Genomic DNA, 20,426 nt, shown 5'->3' on the forward strand with positions numbered 1-20,426 from the left:
CAATGTGGGTAATGATGGCAAAAAGCTCATGAGTTGCGCAATGTTGATAGAAAAGGAAACAAGTGAAACGAGCACTGGATGCAGGCATGTGTGAACACAAGGGGGCGCTAAAGTAATTTCACAAAGGGCACCGCTCAAAACTCAATCGATTGAGATGATTCGATCTCCAAACATTGAGTCGGCCTATGGTGCGATCACTAATAAAAAGGATGATTCAAAGAGAGAAAAAAATACCAGAAACACATCCCAAATCATTACGCTACAATTTTACACCACTGCAGATTACAATCACAACACTGTGATAGCAATAACAATAACACTTCGCAATATAAAGATGCAAAGATAAACTCAATGAAATGTCCACTGGGTTTATGTTCAACATAATAGAAAAAGGAAAATATAGGGCCATATTAAATTTCTAGTTTTAGAATAGAAAAACGGATTTTCAGATGTTTTGTGTTGACCCCGAGTGGAATATTTGTGGTGAGGGGGATGCAAATACCCTGTCTCAAATCTGTAACCAAATCTCGCGCGATTTCGTAAACGCGCTCCGTCTTCTCATTTGTCGCCCAGCGCAGCAGATGCTTCGTGTACGTGCTGTTTTGACAGTGCGCATTGAAGCCCAGACAAAGGTGCAGACAGCATGGGGCTTCTCGCTGTCACTGTCACCCGATTTCAGAATCGGGTACGGTCAGTTCGGCCGTGGGGTCGTGACTTCACGTCCATTTCTGCAACTTTTCGCGATGGTGAAGGTCTCGCTCTGGTATGTTCATTGTTTATTTACACTATTGGAGTGGGAACTTCCTTTGTTTACTTCCACTCAGCAATACTCGCTCATCAATTTGACATTTGTTAGTTGCAAACTACGTTCTCCTTCCAAAGTTAGTTATGTGTGTGCACCAAAAAGGTTGAGCCAAGTTTTATATTGCAAAGAAGGGGGCGTGGCTACCTAGAACTCAATTGTCTTATGGAATGATACTGTAATAATAATAATTGTTATTATTAATCCAATTTTATCTGCAATACAATGTATAGAAATTAAGAAAGTTAAACTTTTTATAAACACATAAGAAAACATAACTGTACCATTTATTCTTCGAGAACAATTTAACATGTCTTTATTTATTGCAGAAGTCATCACTGATCCAAAGGAAATGTGCTGGACTTCACCAAAACAAATTCCTGTTTGTCCGTTTACTCAACTCAGGCAAACCACCCAGAGGTGTTTTCACAATACATGGGATAGACAAAGCATTTTGGGGTCAGGTGAGGCTTTTCCGCTGATTTTGTATTCTTGCAATTTGTTCAGGGTTTGAAAAGTTCTTCCCAAAGAGCGAAGAGGCCGCTGGCGCCAACACGTCATCTGAGGGTGAGGAAGGTTTGAAGGAAAATAGGCTTTGTTGCTTCTGTTCTTCCTCCTTGTGTGACCAGTTTTCTGTTTCTTTGACCTCTAGATGCTAAAAGCAAAGACCAACAATCTTGTAGGAAGCAGCAAAGAGAAATAAAAAAAGTAAGTGATGAAGGACAAAGAGGTGAAAAAAAGGACGAAGAATCAGATTGGTGGGAACGTTTTCAGGTGCAGATGAAGATTCACAACTTCAAATATGTAAATCACTTTAAAATACAGCACTGGTCAAATGCCCACATGTCCAAAATATTTTCACGTCTTTATCGACCAGGAACGTTTTCCAATGGACAAAAAAGCCGTACGGAACTTCGCAATTGGTGCAGCTGGCATGGCCTCTGCATTTTTCTACTTTTACTTCCGCGAGACCGGCTTTCAGATCTCCTGGAAGGACTTTGTGCATCACTACTTGAGGAAAGGCTTAGTAAGAGATGCAGATTTCTTTTCTCCTATTGTCAACACTTCCATTTGCAAGAACAAATGTCACACTCGACTGCACTTCTTGTGCTTTCTCCACAGGTTGATCACCTGGAAGTTGTCAATAAACAATATGTCAAAGTCATTCCCGCCCGTGGTGTTAACACATCAGATGTGGTTGGTAGTAACAATGAATGTGTAATTTCTGAAATGTTTTACAAACAAAGACTGAGAAAGAAAAATACATGTTCAGTGCTCATAAGCTTTCCACTTTTATAATAGTTGACATTTTTGTTTCAGAGTTATCTGTGGTTCAATATTGGCAGTGTGGACTCATTTGAGCATAACCTGGAAGTAGCTCAAGAGGAACTGGGTGTAGATTCCACGTGTAAAATACCTGTCTTATATACCAGTGAGAGTGACGGGTAAGAATTCCGATCCCATGATCTCCAGATCTCTCATTGAGCCTGCTTACATCAAAGTCTGATTTGCCCATTCATAGGACGCTCTTGTATAGTGTTCTCCCAACCTTAGTCCTGGTCAGCTTCTTGCTGCTGGCAAGACCTCGCGGGGGTAGAGGAAGAGCAAACCTCTTCAGCATGGGACAGTCCAAAGCCAAACTAATCAAAGGCGATGTTGGCGTTCGCTTCGAGGATGTCGCAGGCTGCGAGGAAGCCAAACTGGAGATTTTGGAGTTTGTCAACTTCCTGAAGAACCCTCGGCAGTACCAGGAACTCGGAGCCAAGATCCCTAAAGTACGCAGTCGGAATGTATAATTGGGCGTCATAAGATGTGATCAAATCTCGTTTCTTGTCACAGGGTGCAATATTGTCAGGTCCGCCCGGAACAGGGAAGACCTTGCTAGCTAAGGCCACCGCAGGAGAAGCTCATGTTCCTTTCATCACTGTCAGTGGCTCGGAGTTCCAGGAAATGTTTGTTGGAGTGGGCGCTGCCAGGGTTTGTCCCATTTTGATGTTTACATGCTTTAGTTTTAAGCAAACACTTGTTCACAATTATCATGTCGGACATTGGTGTCACCGTTGATAATTCAGAAGCAAAAATGGTTTACTCCACTACAGAACTGTTTGCCGTATTGTTTTTCACAAGCTGGGTACAAACATCCTATTCTCTGCTATGTACGTCATGCATAATGCAATTAAATTGTTGTTGTGATGAATCCAGAAACCCTCAAACAAACACTTTGTTTCATTCCATGTCAGATCCGGGACATGTTTGCCATGGCGCGAAAAAATGCCCCCTGCATCCTTTTTATTGATGAGATTGATGCGGTTGGAAGAAAGCGGGGCCGGGGAAACTTTGGGGACCACAGTGAACAAGAAAACACACTCAATCAGTTGCTTGTGGAAATGGATGGTAAGCAGATTGTTATCTTTGCCATCTCGTGAACTCTTGCGACATTTGTGTTTAATTTGTTTTTGCTCCATTTCAGGATTCAAGAGCAGCTCCAATGTGATTGTTTTGGCCGGGACCAATCGAGCTGATATCCTGGATCCGGCTCTGATGAGGCCGGGACGTTTTGATCGACACATTCACATTGGTACGTTATAGTCTGCTGCCTATAATCAATTATATTATAAGCTGCACATTATAGCATTGTTAAATTGTTTTTTCAGCAGTCTATTAGATTTGCCTGCTCCCTTCTTCAGGTCTGTTCACTAATGTAAGGTGACTGTCTTGCAGCCTACTGTTATCTTTTATCTTTGCACTGAGCATGTTCTTGATCTTTGGAAGCCCATCTTAAAATCTAATTTATGGTATGCATGTCACACTGAGGTGGGCAGGCCGCTACTCTGACAAAGACAAGCAGGTTGAATGGGAGAAAGGTGGGATTAGACCCATGGAAAGTAAATGTACATGAAAATATAAGTGTAGGCCTTGTCATCTTGCTATATTTCAAGTCTTGGCAAAGGGTTTTTCATAGATCTCCCGGTGCTTGTGCTTCTTGGAGATGAACTGCTGCTATTTTTCACTGTTGTAATTTCTCTCCAGGCCCACCAGATATTAAAGGCAGAGCTTCCATCTTTAAGGTGCACCTGAGACCTTTAAAGTTGGCCCCAAGTATACAAGTTGAGGCTTTAGCCAGAAAGTTAGCTGCACTAACTCCAGGATTTACAGGTGAGATGTTATTAGTCTCGGGTGTAGACACCCACACACTGTAATTAGAAATAGGAATCGATGTTGTTTAATGGTATCAATGTGATGATTCTTTGTGTATCTTAGGAGCTGACATCGCCATTGTTTGTAACGAGGCTGCATTGATAGCAGCACGCCATTTAAACCAACATATAAGCACAATGCACTTTGAACAGGCGGTTGAAAGGGTCATTGGAGGTGAGTTGACTATATACACTATATACTATATATGACTATATATATCTCTCATATCGTCTTTGAAATCAATGAAAAACCCAGTAATCGAGTCCAACGTTTTTTTTCACAAGAAAATATGAATCTATAATGGCGACAAAGATGCTCTTCGATAGTTTGTTAATGACTATATTTCCCTATAGTCACTGAAAAGTTAAGTAATGTCAAATTTCCCAACACATTGATTTATTTAATTCCACATTTAATTAATAAATGAGACATTTATTTAATGGTGCATTTAATTATTTAATGGCACATTTTTTTAATTGCTTAATTCCATATTTAATAATGAATTAAACATGTAATTACTCCATGACAGTTTAATTAAACATGTCATGGTGTATTTATTTATTTTATTTTATTTTGGCACTTTTGGTCCTCCATAACCCGCAACTCACGTGTTCTTGGTTTTTAGGTGCTTTGTAAAATACCGTAGCATACCACAAGATGGCGCCTGAGCCCTGTCTAATAGGTAATTAAGCTGCACATTTTATTAAAAAAAAAAAAAAAGCTGTACATTGCCTCCATAGGGTAAACATTGAACCACCCACCCAGAGTAGTCATTTTACCCAATAAATAAAATGGCTTAACATTCAACCAAACAAACCCATCATCATTTCAGCTCAATAATCATCTGTGGTGAAATGTCTACTATATACTGAACGCCATTCTAATCAAGGAAATGTGTTTGGCTGTCAGGTCTGGAGAAAAAGTCTCAGGTACTGCAGCTTCCAGAGCGAACCACTGTGGCCTATCATGAGGCTGGGCACGCTGTCACTGGCTGGTTTTTAGAACATGCTGACCCGCTATTGAAGGTGAACCACTTGGTGTCTCTCTTATTATAGTTCTGTCTTGAGAATATGTCATATGATGGTTTTCCTGTCTTGTCTGTCACTGTCAGATAATCACTTCATTGAGTCTTGTCTTCTCACAGGTATCTATTGTTCCTAGAGGTAAGGGGTTGGGCTACGCTCAGTATCTCCCCAAGGAGCAGCACCTCTTCACACAAGAGCAGCTCTTTGATAGAATGTGCATGATGCTCGGCGGTCGAGTGGCCGAACAAGTTTTCTTTCGTCGGATCACCACGGGGGCGCACGATGACCTTCGGAAGGTCACGCAGTCAGCCTACGCGCAGGTGATGCAGCTACGTACAATCAAAATGTAAAACCTCACATTAGTTTCCGGAGTTAAAGCACACAATGACATCTCTCCACACGAACTCAGGACTGCCTCCGTTAATCGGGCACCTTGTCCTAATTCTTCAGGTGGTACAGTTTGGAATGAGCAAGGCGGTGGGTCAGGTGTCTTTTGAGCTCCCACAGCAGGGTCACGTGCTGACCGAGAAGCCCTTCGGCGAGCTCACAGCCCAACTCATCGACGAGGAGGTCCGTCTGCTCATCGACTCCGCCTTCCAGCGAACGCTGCAGCTTGTCAAGGAGAAAAAAGAAATGGTGGACAAGGTGAGAATTCTAGAACAATCGAGGACGAGGTGCGTAGAGTAGACAAAAAGTAGTCCTCCAAATATTTATTTGTGTAGGAATAATTTGGGAAATAAATTAATCAATTACTGGTGATTAAATGAAGATTATCTTTTTCAAAGCAGGATATCAGCATGAGCATGAACAAGAAGTTTACTAGCCTGTCTTGCAGGTTTGGTCACTTGACCTTCCGCATATCACGGATTGAGTGAATAATTTGGCTCACAGGTGGCAAAACATCTCCTGGAAAGAGAGATTCTGGAGAAGGCCGACATGGTGGAGCTGCTGGGGCCGCGTCCTTTTCAAGAAAAATCCACGTATGAGGAGTTTGTAGAGGAACTCGGGGACCTGGAGGAGGAGACCTCCCTACCAGAGGGCCTGAAGAACTGGAATAGAAACACGTGACAAAAACACTCGCCGAAGGAACAAAACCAATCCGCTGTTGATATAATGCAGGGTCAAGGAAGATGACCATCTGATTTCAGGTGACCTTTCTTGGCAATTATGTCATATGCAATTGATTTATTGAAGTCACTGAAATCCAAGGTGGGATTTCAAGACTAATTGTAGCCAAATATCTTCTATTGTTGTTGTTGTTCACCAAGTGCACTAAATAAGATATAATCATCAACTCTATTAGATCGTGTTTGCATATCATTTTAAGTGTCATTTTATAAGCTATATAAGAATATTCATCAATTCACAGATCAGATATTGTGCACTGATGAAGCGCTGAATTTTACTACATGAAAAATTGAAGAGCATATTGCAAGCGCATTTTGAAGTGATGGAAGTTGAAGTGTTATTGGAATAGGCAAACAAACATGTTACTGAATAACAGAACATAAATTGACCACAACTCTCGGCTAAATTGGTAAGGTACAATGTAGCACTGGTTGACAGTATTACCAATGAATCAATGTTTAAAAAATATTTTCAGATTAAATGATTATGTTTCTCAATCTGAAGTTTTTTTCAGATGCCAGTGTACTGCTGAAAAGTTTCTTCTTTTTTTTTCCATGACGTATGCTGCTGACCTCTATACCAGGTGATATGAATGGGTTTTATTTTTTTGAAATCAATCAAATTTAGCTCTTTTGCTGCCAATTGTATTATATTTTTAGATTTTTTTTTTAATCAATCCAATTTAGCTCTTTCGCTGCCAAATTTAGAATATTTTATTTTCACATTATCTGGGCTTTTTCTGATCTGTTTGTCATAAGTTAGTCATAGTGGATTCTTGCCTCTCCTGCAAATTTAAATAGAAAAACCAAATGAATAATAGGTCAGAGTTCTAAAATCATTTAAAAAAAAAAAAAAAACACATACACCAAAGCCCAGTTTTCAAGATGTTTAATTTACCCTCCCGCAGTCACTCACATCATCCTGGATGATCATTGGTCCAGGGATAGACAAGTTATTGATTAAAAACTAATCAAGTAACTGGGCTGTCACTTTTGCTTGTTGCGTCAAACAAGTGTTGGCACTTCATTACGTGTTTGGCATTCATGCAAATTCACATTAACTCAACATTTCAATCCTTCTGACCACTTTGACTTGACTTTGGCGGACCAATGTAAATGAGAAGATAGTCATCACTTTGAAAAATGAAGAAAATTATGACTTCATGAAAAAGATCCTAATGAAGTATGTTTTAGGCAATTGTCATCATTACAACACATCACACACTTCCTTGGCTCATGTCCTGGCATTAAGTCGCTTCTGTTACTACCCTGTCTTCAATCCTTCCGAGTGAAACGAGACGAGAGAGAAGAAGTGTATGTGTGTGCACTGATTTTTTTTAGAACACTAAGTGTCCTGAGTTCAACATGAACTCATCTGTTCATCAGCACCACAACAAAACACTCAGTGGCCCAGTGGTACTCAGGCTGTCCACTCGGATCTTCATTTCCCGCCAGGTCAGACACCGACCGGGTCAAGGTTGTTTCGGCCTCTCCAGTTTCATTAAGGGCTCCACGGTGGTGTCCGAGTCGCTGTGGTGTTTCCTTTCTCGTGGGAACTCCACCTTGCTGCAGCGTGTCCATGAGGGAGAGCGCATGTAGCCGCCTTTTCCCAGAACTGCCTGCTGGGAACCTGACACACAAACAAATGACGGGTTGGTACTTATTTACTGTCTCCGTAATGAGTCAGAACAATTCACTAAGTGTGTATGAGAGTGTCAGATATTGTTTTTGTCATGTGAGAGAACCTTTCAGTATTTTAGAGGTGAATATAAGAGCATACTGTGAGTTCATCTTAATAGTGCATCTGAGAGCCTTTCAGGAGATTCATTAGTGTGTATGGTAGCGGTAATCCAGATCTATGCCATTCCTCTTTCTCGCCACCAGGTGTCAATGTGATACCTTGGGAGAAACTAACAATTAAAACGAGAGTGCGTCACAGCCTCCCGGCCCATTGGAGTATTTCTGATGGCTCTCCTAGGTGGACAGCATTCTCACTGCTGGTTTATAAATTTCCCCTGAGCCACAGCAATATCCTCACCCATTCGACACATGCAGGGTAAGGAGGGTGTTGATGGATGAGTATTGACCTAGGATTAATGGCTTCTCCACAGGATGTTAATTAGAGGCACAGTGGCCTGCAGAAGCACAGTGACCTGCAAGGCACAGTCTGCTGTTCATATGTGTGTGTGTGACACTCGGGAACACAAAGACAAATGATACATCAAAAGTCGGAATGTCACAGGCTTTTGATAAGGCGGCAACATTTGCACAGTGCTGATCTATTTTTACCGGTCGCTTGTTTTGAGGTTGCCATGAACTCATGGAATCAGACAAATTATGCCAGTTTGCATCAACAAAACAAGTATTGTGCTTTAATTATAGCTTCATATCTGAAATTCGAACTGGTTTGTAGCAAAAGGATTTGAGGCACTAAATGTGGATATAAAAAGTCTACACACCCTTGTTTAAATGCCATTTTTTTTTGTGTGACATGAAATTGAGGCCTAGTTAAACCTTTTCAAAACCTTTTTCAACAACTCTGAACTAACCCACAAAACTCAATTGATTTTGTTAAGAATGATGCAAACGCACATACTTTGCTGAGGTTTTGGAAGCCACAGTCACCAATTCTACTCCAGTCCTCTCGATGGCAGTACTGCCATACAATATCAATCTTCCATAGCTCAGCAATATTTTTTCAATGCTAATGAAAAATTTGACTTCCTAATTTTACTTAAAAATGCTTGAGTGGTGGTAATGAAAGGCTCCTGGGTGAGTTCACCGTCCGCATGCAAGATGAGACATCCGGGTCATGAATAAAACATAGGACATTTTTGCCTCCTTTAGAAGAATGTGGGTGGTGTTTTCACACACCCGCTGCTGTGAAGCACAAGCAGAGTGGAATCTCATGCACCTTTTCCCATCAGGCATACATGCATGAAGCCAAAAGGAATGTTTCCCTCTTCTCTTCTTTAAAATTCCTACTTATTTCACTGATGAATAAAATACACCCATTGCATTGAATTAATAAATATTAAAGAGAAGATTGTACTTGACTGGTTTCAAGGAGTCCTTGAGCTGGGGTGTGTCCTCATGTTTATTCAGTCTTTAAAATATTCCAAGCATTTCATCAGTTCATGTGGTGAGGAATATCTGAGTACCGTTTTTTTCCGTGTATAGTGCGCCCCCATGTATAGTACGCACCCCTAAAAATGGCATGCTGATGCTGGAAAAAAGCTTGTACCCATGTATAATACGCACCGAATTTTTATGAATTTTTTTTAAAAAAAATTTTTTTTTTTTTTTTTTTTTTTTTTTTTTAAGTCCCAATGATCATCACACACGCAGGGAGGCAATGGGTCCCATTTTTATAGTCTTTGGTATAGTCTTAACTAGGCTGGATGTAATTTTTTTTGTTGGCGTTGATTTCTCCGACTGCCCATAAACGCACCACCGCGCTCCGTGCGCATGGAGCGTGTTTGAAGTGAACAGCAGAGAAGAAAGGAACAAGGCAAAGTGTTGTGAAATAAAATATTACCTGTAATACGGATTTAGGTAGAGAACTGAACTCTCGCTCTTTATATAGCTGACGTGTCTTGCTCATCCGTTCTGCGCATCTGTAATGGCGGCCTCCGTATGATATCCGGTTTGCGTGTGTGCGAGAGCGAGAGAGAGCGAGAGAGAGAGCGTGCGAGAGAACGCTCAACCGTAGCGCGCCGCCGACCGCCCAACTGCACCGGGCTGGCCGATTATTGTGACAGAGCCGTCGCTGAAATTTAGAAGATATTTTTAAAGTCCTGATGTACTTTCTAAAATTTAAGTGGACCTCAGTGCGCACTGCGCAGGGAGCTTAATTTGGTGCGGTCGCGCAACCGCAGCGCGCCGGGCGCTCACTGTCGCATTGCTTAAAGAGCGCCTTTGTGTTTTAGGATGAACAGCAGAGACCAAAGGAACAAGGCAAAGTGTTGTGAAATAAAATTTTACCTGTAATACGCATTTTGTTATTTGCTGATTGAAACTGCTAATTAAACTGTGAATTGAAACTAATAGGAAGAAAACAACTCTCGCTCTTTATATAGCTGACGTGTCTTGCGCATCCGTTCTGTGCATTTTATTTCACAACACTTTGCCTTTCTTCTCTGCTGTTCACTTCAAACACGCTCCATGCGACCGCAATGCTCTCGTATCAGACGCTTGCTCGATCACCTGCTCGTTTGCTGTCCCGTGCGCGCACGAAGCGCGGTGGTGCGTTTACGGGCAGTCGGAGAAATCAACGCCAACAAAAAAAATTACATCCAGCCTAGTTAAGACCATACCAAAGACTATAAAAATGGGACCCATTGCCTCCCTGCGTGTGTGACGATTATTGGGACTTAAAAAAATAAAAAAATAAAAAAATAAAATTTTTTTTTTTTTTTTTTTTTTTTGTACCCATGTATAATGCGCACCCCGGATTTTAGGACAATAAATTAGTAAAATTTTGCGCACTATACACGGAAAAAAACGGTATATGAAAATGACATATACTTCCTTCTGTGTGCCTCTCAATGTCAAAAATTCCCATTCATGTTATTTTGTCCTTTGTTGCTGCTAGCCCCTAACTTTGTAATGAAAAATATTTCTCGCTTAGAATGATGAGACAACCAATAAATTGTCACACTGCAATGTTGGATCAGCCATGTTGGTTGTTCCTTTGTGTGCATCCCACCTGGCGGACATTCATTGTGGTTCTCTTCATCAGAGTCAACAAAGACTTCAGCCAGCTCCTGGTCCGACATGTCGGTCAGCTCGGTCAGATCTAGGAGATCAAAATGGACTTCCAAAGAGGACACGCTGCTCAGGGGTTCTAGAGAATGACAAAGAAAAGGTAAACAGCACATTTTTTAAAACTGGTGTCGTTCCAATCTTAACTCTCGTAATGGACTTTGAGAGCAGATACAATATTGCAATGCTGAGCTTTGATCAGTCCAGAGCTTTTCAGCCCAGACTTGAGAATGTAAAGTAGTGACGGCAACAACGAGGAAGATAACGTGTGGAGATGAAACAAAAATGAAAGGGAGAGGAATGCCGGAGAAACCAAAGGAGTCAATGATGAAAATAATGGAACTGCAATCATTTTTTTCTCAGCCGCCTTCTTTTGTGCAGCGCTTGGTTGTCTTTTTTTTTTTTTCTTAGCCTTCCCATCTTTCTCTCTCTCCCCTCTTCCCCTTAAATAATTTATGACATGGCTTTTTCTTCCAGACGGAAAAACAACCTCTTTGTGTGTCCGTGTGTGTATGTGCGAACTGACATACATTAGCCCACAAATAGATGATGTAAAACTGAAGTAGCCTTCAGTCAAATGGATGTGTGCCCACTCTACACGTTTCACACGTTTCCACTCCAGTATCGCCAGTGTGCCTTTAATCCCACATTATATTCAATTATCAATGCGCTATTAATTCTGGAAAACAATTATTTTCAAGTTCATGAGCGCGGCACAAGTAAAGTTTTGGTTCCGTTTGAATTACGCACGCACGGTGAGTTGTGCTGCCAGGTGGCAAGGCCAGTGGGTCACAGGCATTAGCCTCAGGATGAGCTGTCACAGTGAAAAATGCTTTTGTTGGTGAAGCAGATAAAAGCTGCCTTGTCACATGTTGCCCCAGTATTCAGTGCGGTGTTGCACTGATGCACAATGAGGCCCCTTCAGCATTTTGGCCTGTACTGCAGCCATCTTCAAGAATGCGGGACCGGAATACTTAAACAGGGCTGTAATCATGAAAAGGCTTTTAAGGACCGTTTGATGAATGGTTACTTTATGGCTTCGAAATAGGTTTTAAATCTGTATTATAGCAGGGATGCACCTTAGTGATGGTTCTTGTAAATATTCAAAATATGTCTCTGCTTACGTCTCTTCTCCGAGATGTGCAGCAGGCTGGCGGTGTGTCCTCTCCAGCCGCCCTCCTCTTCTTCCTCCTCTTCCTCCTCCTCCTCCTCCTCGCCTACAGTGTGCTGCTGGAAGTGCTCCTGAGAGAGGTTGCCTGAGCTGGAGGGCTTTAGCAGCTTCTTTGTACCTTTACTGGGCTCTAATGGGGGACAAGCAGGGGGAGTGGGTCACGTTTTTAATGTGGCTTGGGAATGCACTTTAACGGATTTGTCAGGTGATTTGTATGTTGTTATTCAATCAATTCCCTAATAGAGCAATAATAGGGTTCAATTTTTGCACTGTGCATCATAACTCATGACTCAGCACAATTCCATCAATTAAATCATCACAATGAAAAGTGAACAACTGAAGAGCTTTGTTTTGCTATTGAGAATGGAGATTTCACTATCCAAACTCAAAGCTCTCATGGCTGCTTTTAGGGTCAGTACAGCTTTTTCAGCCCAGTGTTGGCGGAGTAGGATACTCGTAACGTGATTTTTGTTTTTGTTTTTCTGGTAGTGCCTGACTCTTTAGTGTCATGGTCGGTGTCAAATTACTGCAATAACCTACTTGTGTACGCTTTGTACACCAAGGCTAATCGAAATTGTCCAGGGTAAATATTTGTACCTTTTCAGGGCCAAAAGATAGTATGTTCCCAAGCTCTACCTGTCAAGTATTTAGGGCAGTGGCTCTCGGATTCTTTTGGATAAAGCGGCACTTCAACAAATACTTAGCGCTCTGATTAACACCATAGTAGGTTATAGAGTATATTGAGATTAAATGCATGTCGGGAATTTGCAAGAAAGACATTACGTATATGCATAATTGTGTAGGAAGCTGACATCACACCACCTGCTGTATCTGCTTCTCAAGATAGAGGAAAGCAGCTTGTGAGGCTTTGCTGTCAGGACAGTTTTTTGTGTGTGATTCAGACTGACAGATGGTGAGGGATGAGAAAATGAGGAAGGCAACGAGAATGATATGCTGTATTCTTGCCAAAACCTGAGCAAAGTGTCTCCGCACAGCAAATCAATATATGTCTCACAGTTAATATGCTCTAGTTAATTTATGTAATAAACGGATTCAAAACCATCACTCATCATTCATGAGGTACGCTTGAGCATTATAATAAAAACTGCACTCTTTCGTACTGAAAGGTGAGTCACATACTTGACTGCAAATCGGACCGATTGGTCTGTAAGTTAACAGTTGCTGTGTGCCCCACTGCTGTCACGGTGGAGCTACTTGGGATTTGCTCTTGGATGGATCGATATTTTTTAATATTGAATTTAATCTACATAAATGAACATTTCATTATCAAGTGCCAACAAGAATGCAATATTAAGTAGAGGAATATCTTGGCTAGCTGATTTCAGTTTTATGCTGACAAAACAAATCAGACTTGTTTCATGCAAATATAGTCAAAAGTCAAAAAGCATTTTGAGACTTTTACGTAATAAAAACTTGGGAGTTGAAGCTAGCACACATTATTCCATTTTTTTGCTTTTACTTACGTTCTCCAATAAATTTTTATTTTAATTACTTTGTTCACTTTTGTGGTGTACGGGTTATAGGCCATATTATTTGCAGAACATGTTTTGAAATGATTTATCTTGCGGTCCAATTGTTTTGCATGACCAAACCTTAGTATTTCAACAGGGCTGTGTAGACTTTTTAGATCCTCTGCGCGATTCAGTACGATGACCTCCAAATTGTCTTAGCATGAAAGTTGAGGCGACTATATTTTCCACAGAATCGACAATGCAATGCAGAACGAGGGGAGTATTGTGAGGCTTCCCCACAACGGGCTTCCCCGGATGGCCTTCACACAATGCATCCACTATTGTGCAGCAATTTGTCTCTCATCAGTACACTTTCTGCATGGCTGACCTACGGTGAGTAAGCGTGAAAGAGGCCCTCTAATTCTGCAATGAGCATGCAACTTCAGTGGAACCTCCATGGCACGATGAAGACAATGATCACATGTGTTGGCCCGCTGCTGCCCTACATGTGAACTAACTCTTGAAAAGGGGAGGCAAGCATGTGCCATTTACCGGTTGTATGTTCAAAATGGACACAAAAGCACTCAATTCAATGTAAAGAAGAAGCAGAATTGCGTTCTTACCTGGGCTGTGAGCCCCTCCCTGTGCCTCCATGCGGCTCAACCAAGTGAGTCCTGTTGTTCACCACGCCAGCATCCGACAGCAGAGGAGATAAGCAGGGAGGGAAGGGAGAGGCAAGTCACTGTGTGTGTGTGTGTGTGTGTGAGAGAGGGAGAGGGGGGCAAGGGAGAGGGAGCAGAGGGTGGGTGGTTTTAACCCAAGCAAAATCACAGCTCCCTGTAGACCCGTCTCTTTATTTTGGTATTATGTTTCCAGATTTCCCAAACAGGTGTAGCTGGACTCTCGGCCCGATCAGAGCCCCAGACAATGGGTCCACCGCAGAGAGAAGAAGTGGGGGTCCGGGAACTGCCCCATCGCTGCAAATTCCTAAATGCACGGATTTATACGCACGGCATTGTGAGGCTGTGCTTGACATGTATAGAATCCACTGAGATCCAGAGAAAGGGGCAGGGAGGGTGCAGCTTGGCTCCCTGCCCAGACAGGGAGAGGGAGGCTTGGGGGGGTCAGGGAGGGGCCCGGTGTATGGATGACTATGAATGTGCTTGTAAGAGGGATACACATAGTTTCACGTGAGACAAAAAAATGCAATCGCAGCTATGTCAAATATGAATATTGAAGTTGCTACACGTGGCAGAAGCGTGGGATATAAATAACAAACCTGGCTAGTGACAATCATCAGTTATTTGCTTTCAATGATTTAAATTGAAACATGTTTTATCATTCTAGGGTGAATATGTGAATACATAACACACTGCCCTTTATAATTTGACGTAGCGCCTCAATGCCACACCTTCGTCGAACAAATAAAGCTCCGAGGGAAATTATTGGTGTAGGTTTCCCTCTAGTGTCCAAAACGTCAACTTGCAGGTTGTCGCCTAAAAATGACCATTCGTGGTGGGTTATGATTTTGATGCTCATTTGTTTGACTTAATGCGTTAAATTGGTGAAGTGTTTTTGCGGCAACGCCAATTTAAATCTAACTTGTATATTACCAGCAGTATTGCAGTATTTCGTCATTTGGTAGAGTAACGAAAGCAAACATTTATTTTTACTATCCACAATCTTCTTAAAGTGCACGCAACTACATTCACTATGATGTCTGACCTCACATGTGCGCTATAATGCCTCTATTAAACACCATGATTGTGAACTTTATTATTATTAGTTAGGCCACTGTGACGATTTTCGCCTTTGGTTGTTTGACCCTCCCGTGTCGCCGTAGTGAGCATAAACATTTTCCAGCAGCTGTTGCCGTCTTTTTACTTTACTTGCAGATCTCACGAGTAAGCGCTTACTTAAACCAAAAGTCAAAAGGATCCATTTTCTGCAGCACATAACATCATGGAACCTCTCATAAAAATCAACCCAGGTAGGTTCAATGTAAAATGAAACTCGACGCATCGCTGTCGTAATCTGTTAGCAAATGCTGCTATGTAGTCCGCTACTTCGGTTTTCTCGCCAGGAGCAACAAAATGGGATATTCGTCAAAGGATTTGGGACTACATCGAAGACAAAAACCTGGCTAACTTCCCCAGGCCCGTTCACCACAGAATCCCGAATTTTAAGGCAAGCTGAAAATTAAAACCAAATCCACGTTATGGGTTTAAGAACCAACACGTTGCTCGTAAACGTATTGCCATTTCCTGCTGGATTGGCTACCGAATTGTATCATATAGTTTTTTTTTTTTGCTAATGACACCTTTTGCATCTGATCAACTCAGCAGCGTATTTGTCCCGTCTTTGTATTTACTGGCCAGGGTGCGGTTCAAGCATGCGACAGGCTCACAGTCCTGCAGGAATTCAAGTCCAGCCAGACAATCAAAATAAATCCAGACAGACCTCAACAGCATGCTCGCTTTGTCACACTGGAAGTAAGTTGCCCTTTTTCAGAAATCTACACTATACTTTGCTGTTTTCCTCCCAGGGGGCTTTCACTGCCTGCCCTAAGGTGTCTGAGCTGGAAGTGTTTACCCAGGCAACTGAGGTCAAGGTGGATCCCGATAAACCTCTCGAGGGGGCTCGACTAGAAGTGCTACAGGTGCACACACATGCCAAGAGGCAGAAATGACTACCATAGGGTTTTTAGGGAACGAACATTAATTATGCATTCATTCCTATGATGTTAACCTCAGATATGCTCACATTTAGAATAATACCTTTGAATCTTTCAATGTTCTCATTCATTCAAGGTCATTTTATTGTCAGGGCATTGAATCAATCACAACTGGATTGTTGTGGTTCTCTTAGATTTTGCGGCCGATCATCTGAGCAGGTTTCATGCAACAATAATTACGACAGCACTAGCCTGAGTTAAAGTAGAAAAACAAAAAAGAGAGAGGGAGCTCTACTGACTTTTTTTTGTTATACATTTATATCACAACTGAGTGGAATATTCCCTGAGAGCGTTTGTTCTTATTCTGTCATATTCTTCCCTTGTTGTAACTTCCTTTGGAATATGTTTCGCTAAGAAGACAAAACAAGCAGAAGATTTGCTTATTTAAAACATCCGACAGCAAGAAAACCAAATATTATATCAAATAGATTTCCTTACGATAACAATTCAGCAATAGTCTGTTGCATTGTAATGCTTTCTGAACCTTGTGGCATGTAACGTTTTCTTTTTTTATTTTTTATATTTTTTATCTTGTCTTACAGGCACACAAAACTTTATTGGTGCCAACTCCTCGTCTTCGCTCTGGCCTTTTTAACAAGATAGTTCCTCCGCAGGGGGCCAGCAAAGAACAGCTGCGTATATGCTCCACCTCTCAGGTTTGAGTTTCATCGGTTTTATTTTCACCCATTCACTTCATGATAACTGAAGCGTTTCCCACCCAAAGGGCGTGAAAGAATTTAGCGTGCCAATCGATCTGGATGCCAAAGTCAAGGTTGACCTTGTGGTCGTTGGTTCTGTGGCTGTGTCAGAGAAAGGTGAGCAACTATTTTATTTATTACGGTGTTTTCTAATTGCAGTGTAAAATGAGCAAGGATGGTTCCCTCAGGAAGTATCAAGCCGATATGCTTTGCTATGTACTTCCGGAAGCGAGGCTGACCCAAATGCACAAACTGTTGGGGTAATTTAGCTGTGTATCCGGTTATGCAAAATTGCTTTTAAAGTCTTCATCTGCCTTTTCCAGGTTTTCGCATTGGAAAAGGAGAAGGCTTTGCTGACTTGGAGTATGCAATGATGGCCTCAATGGGAGCTGTGGATGAGTCCATTGTGGTGGTCACTGTCGTCCACGACTGTCAAGTTAGTTTCCTTTATTCTTGAAAAAAAAAAAGGTAAATGTTCAGTCATATAAGCATGGTTTTTGTCCTGTTATAGAGTTACCATAATCACAAGCACAAGAAACTGAAGGGGTACCTAATGATTTGACACAATGTCATGCAAGTTCCATAAAAGCCTTCGCCCCTGTTTGTTTAATTGGAACAAAATATGTGAATGAATTCTAAACTCAGATTTGGCACTTCAGGTGGTGGACATTCCCGAAGAACTCATGGAAAGACATGATTTGTCTGTGGACTACATACTCACACCAAGCAGAGTCATTAAAACAAACTGCCTGTCTCCGAAGCCCGAAGGAATCATTTGGACTAAGGTAAAGTGAAAATTGTCCTTAATCTCATTTTTTTGCCAATTTGAATTTCTGCAGACTTCTCTAATATTGAAGTGGAACAGCAGTACCAATTTACACAAGTTCTAGGCAATAATAGTTATGAACGAAAGGGAAACATATCCAGCACAGATTAAAATGGGAATTCTTTAAGCAGCTACCAGAGATTGAGCAATTTAATTTCAAAGCAATTATTATTCAATGCTATGGATGAATGTTCTCTATGTAGCTCGGTAGCACGTTGTCTTGAGACTCATTTATTTCTGGAGCAACACTTCTCTCTGGCAGGTTTATTGTTTCCCTGCATCTTGTTAAAAAGCTTATTGTAAAACAATAAGCCGATTAAAAACAGGAAAAAATAGAGTGCACAAAAATGGAAGCAAACTAGCAAAAATAATCACCAAACAAAAAGGTTGGTGATTGTCAAGAGGGCAGGGGGAGCGATCCACCAGTTCAGCTTTGTACTTAAGACTGCAAATGCGCTTTTTCGTCTGTAGATGGCAATGTTGTCCACAGTATTAAATGAGTGAAGCCACTGGTTTCTCATCGTGTACAGTTTTAAAAACACATTTTTTAATGTCACCTCCCTAAAACAAAATTGTGTTATGTTTCTCACTTGTTTCACACTGTACACTTTGCCTCACCTGGCAAGCCTGCTGGGGAATTGCATCAACCGCATTGGTGGTTGAGAGGAAGGCAGGGAGGGGAATGACATTCAAGCGAGAGGTCTTATGTCGTCGCCCAGTACAACTGACAGAAAATTGTGGCCCCCCTCTTTTATTTAGCATGCCCTTCCAGAATTCGTCTCACATTAGACACGATCGCAACATTTTGTCTGAAATAAAATGTGTGCAAACCTCTGCACTCCTCAAGAAACTTGTAAGTAAACAGGACCCGCTGACCTGACTGGCAGGAAGGCCACGTGTGATCATCAAAGCGTCGTGTGCAGGGATCCGCAGAGGCAGGGGTTGTGTGTGTGTGTTTGTGTGGGGGGCGCAAGGGTGTTGTCAGGTCAAACAGGCCACTGTAAAAACAATAGCCTCGTAGATTCTCGTCTGGACAGGTCAGCATCAAAGGCTGCCAAAAACGCGCTACAAGATGCAACAAATCAAAAAAGCTGTCTTATTCTTTACTGCTTGGGAAGTGAAATGTCCTACTGCTATAAATGGACACACAACTGTTCTGGATTGTCTGTATTATGAGCAAAAATACTTCAGTAATTTCCTCTGCCGGTGGCTACGTGGCTACCTTATGAGCAGTAGAAGCTAGCTAGTAGAAGTTTAATGTTGCATGTTCAACTAGAATTTTGCAATTTCTGGAGAAATTGCGTGTGAAGGCGAAATGTATGAATAACTTCTTCGGGGAATGCTGCCGAACGATGTTGAAACGTGTTGAATTACTTGAGAAATGTAGAATATTTGGAGAATTTGTGGCGAATTTCAAAATAAAAGATGTGAAGTTTTTGGTAAGTGGGAAGTTGTGGAATAGGTCGAAAAATGATGAACAGTTGAAAGTTGGAATGGGTTGAATCGGTTGAAAAATGTAGAAATGAGAAGGGAAAAAGGAATTGGGTGTGAATTTCAAAATAAAAGATGTGAAGGTTTTGGGAAGTTGTGGAATAGGTCGAAAAATGATGAACAGTTGAAAGTTGGAATGGGTTGAATCGGTTGAAAAATGTAGAAATGAGAAGGGAAAAGGGAATTGGGTGTGAATTTCAAAATAAAAGATGTGAAGTTTTTGAGGAGTGGGAAGTTGTGGAATAGGTAGAAAAATGATGAACAGTTGGAATGGGTTGAATCGGTTGAAAAATGTAGAAATGAGAAGGGAAAAGGGAATTGGGTGTGAATTTCAAAATAAAAGATGTGAAGTTTTTGGTAAGTGGGAAGTTGTGGAATAGGTAGAAAAATGATGAACAGTTGAGAGTTGGAATGGGTTGAATCGGTTGAAAAATGTAGAAATGAGAAGGGAAAAGGGAATTGAGTGTGAATTTCAAAATAAAAGATGTGAAGTTTTTGGTAAGTGGGAAGTTGTGGAATAGGTAGACAAATGATGAACTGTTGAAAGTTGGAATGGGTTGAATCGGTTGAAAAATGTAGAAATGAGAAGGGAAAAGGGAATTGGGTGTGAATTTCAAAATAAAAGATGTGAAGTTTTTGGTAAGTGGGAAGTTGTGGAATAGGTAGAAAAATGATGAACAGTTGAAAGTTGGAATGGGTTGAATCGGTTGAAAAATGTAGAAATGAGAAGGGAAAAAGGAATTGGGTGTGAATTTCAAAATAAAAGATGTGAAGGTTTTGGGAAGTTGTGGAATAGGTCGAAAAATGATGAACAGTTGAAAGTTGGAATGGGTTGAATCGGTTGAAAAATGTAGAAATGAGAAGGGAAAAGGGAATTGGGTGTGAATTTCAAAATAAAAGATGTGAAGTTTTTGGTAAGTGGGAAGTTGTGGAATAGGTAGAAAAATGATGAACAGTTGAAAGTTGGAATGGGTTGAATCGGTTGAAAAATGTAGAAATGAGAAGGGAAAAGGGAATTGGGTGTGAATTTCAAAATAAAAGATGTGAAGTTTTTGGTAAGTGGGAAGTTGTGGAATAGGTAGAAAAATGATGAACAGTTGAAAGTTGGAATGGGTTGA

General features: G+C 41.3%; 3 protein-coding genes and 1 long non-coding RNA gene across 6 annotated transcripts in view; 3 read left to right on the forward strand and 1 right to left on the reverse strand.

Moving 5' to 3' along the window:
• Window positions 1–563: 563 nt before the first annotated feature.
• Window positions 564–6,650, forward strand: LOC133153107 (AFG3-like protein 1). Of its 2 annotated transcripts, XM_061277174.1 has the most exons (17): window positions 564–763; window positions 1,132–1,222; window positions 1,310–1,369; window positions 1,455–1,576; window positions 1,680–1,829; window positions 1,925–1,999; window positions 2,123–2,247; window positions 2,325–2,577; window positions 2,642–2,779; window positions 3,043–3,196; window positions 3,273–3,380; window positions 3,833–3,958; window positions 4,064–4,174; window positions 4,910–5,025; window positions 5,145–5,345; window positions 5,476–5,670; window positions 5,917–6,650. In XM_061277174.1, the coding sequence occupies exons 1-17, from the start codon at window positions 644–646 to the stop codon at window positions 6,091–6,093; spliced, it is 2,322 nt and encodes a 773-aa protein (XP_061133158.1). In that variant the 5' UTR covers window positions 564–643; the 3' UTR covers window positions 6,094–6,650. The 2 variants fall into 2 exon arrangements, with proteins under 2 accessions (XP_061133158.1, XP_061133159.1); XM_061277175.1 differs by lacking the exon at window positions 5,917–6,650 and having other exon boundaries at window positions 5,145–5,371; window positions 5,476–5,627.
• Window positions 6,651–7,025: 375 nt separating this feature from the next.
• Window positions 7,026–14,319, reverse strand: dbndd1 (dysbindin domain containing 1). The gene is made up of 4 exons (XM_061277176.1): window positions 14,183–14,319; window positions 12,041–12,217; window positions 10,861–10,998; window positions 7,026–7,782 (listed from the first exon to the last, which is right to left on the reverse strand). Exons 1-4 carry the CDS (start codon window positions 14,211–14,213, stop codon window positions 7,625–7,627), a joined length of 504 nt encoding a protein of 167 aa, XP_061133160.1. The 5' UTR covers window positions 14,214–14,319; the 3' UTR covers window positions 7,026–7,624.
• On the forward strand, window positions 7,686–14,189 carry LOC133153109 (uncharacterized). The gene is made up of 3 exons (XR_009714252.1): window positions 7,686–7,804; window positions 10,894–11,019; window positions 13,811–14,189. It is a non-coding gene; the product is annotated as an uncharacterized LOC133153109 (long non-coding RNA).
• Window positions 14,320–15,391: 1,072 nt separating the features above from the next.
• mthfsd (methenyltetrahydrofolate synthetase domain containing) overlaps window positions 15,392–20,426 on the forward strand; it is a 37,872-nt gene continuing 32,837 nt past the window's right edge. Inside the window, exons 1-7 of one of the 2 annotated variants that reach the window (XM_061276288.1) lie at window positions 15,392–15,549; window positions 15,643–15,746; window positions 15,938–16,051; window positions 16,836–16,949; window positions 17,018–17,108; window positions 17,315–17,427; window positions 17,651–17,776. In XM_061276288.1, the coding sequence (XP_061132272.1) occupies window positions 15,522–15,549; window positions 15,643–15,746; window positions 15,938–16,051; window positions 16,836–16,949; window positions 17,018–17,108; window positions 17,315–17,427; window positions 17,651–17,776 (690 nt within the window). In that variant the 5' untranslated portion in view covers window positions 15,392–15,521. Of the gene's footprint in view, window positions 15,550–15,642; window positions 15,747–15,937; window positions 16,052–16,104; window positions 16,219–16,835; window positions 16,950–17,017; window positions 17,109–17,314; window positions 17,428–17,650; window positions 17,777–20,426 lie in introns of both variants that reach the window. The other variant, XM_061276289.1, reaches the window with a different exon arrangement.

The sequence above is a fragment of the Syngnathus typhle genome, linkage group LG4 (assembly GCF_033458585.1).
Source record: "Syngnathus typhle isolate RoL2023-S1 ecotype Sweden linkage group LG4, RoL_Styp_1.0, whole genome shotgun sequence".
NCBI lineage: Eukaryota > Metazoa > Chordata > Actinopteri > Syngnathiformes > Syngnathidae > Syngnathus > Syngnathus typhle.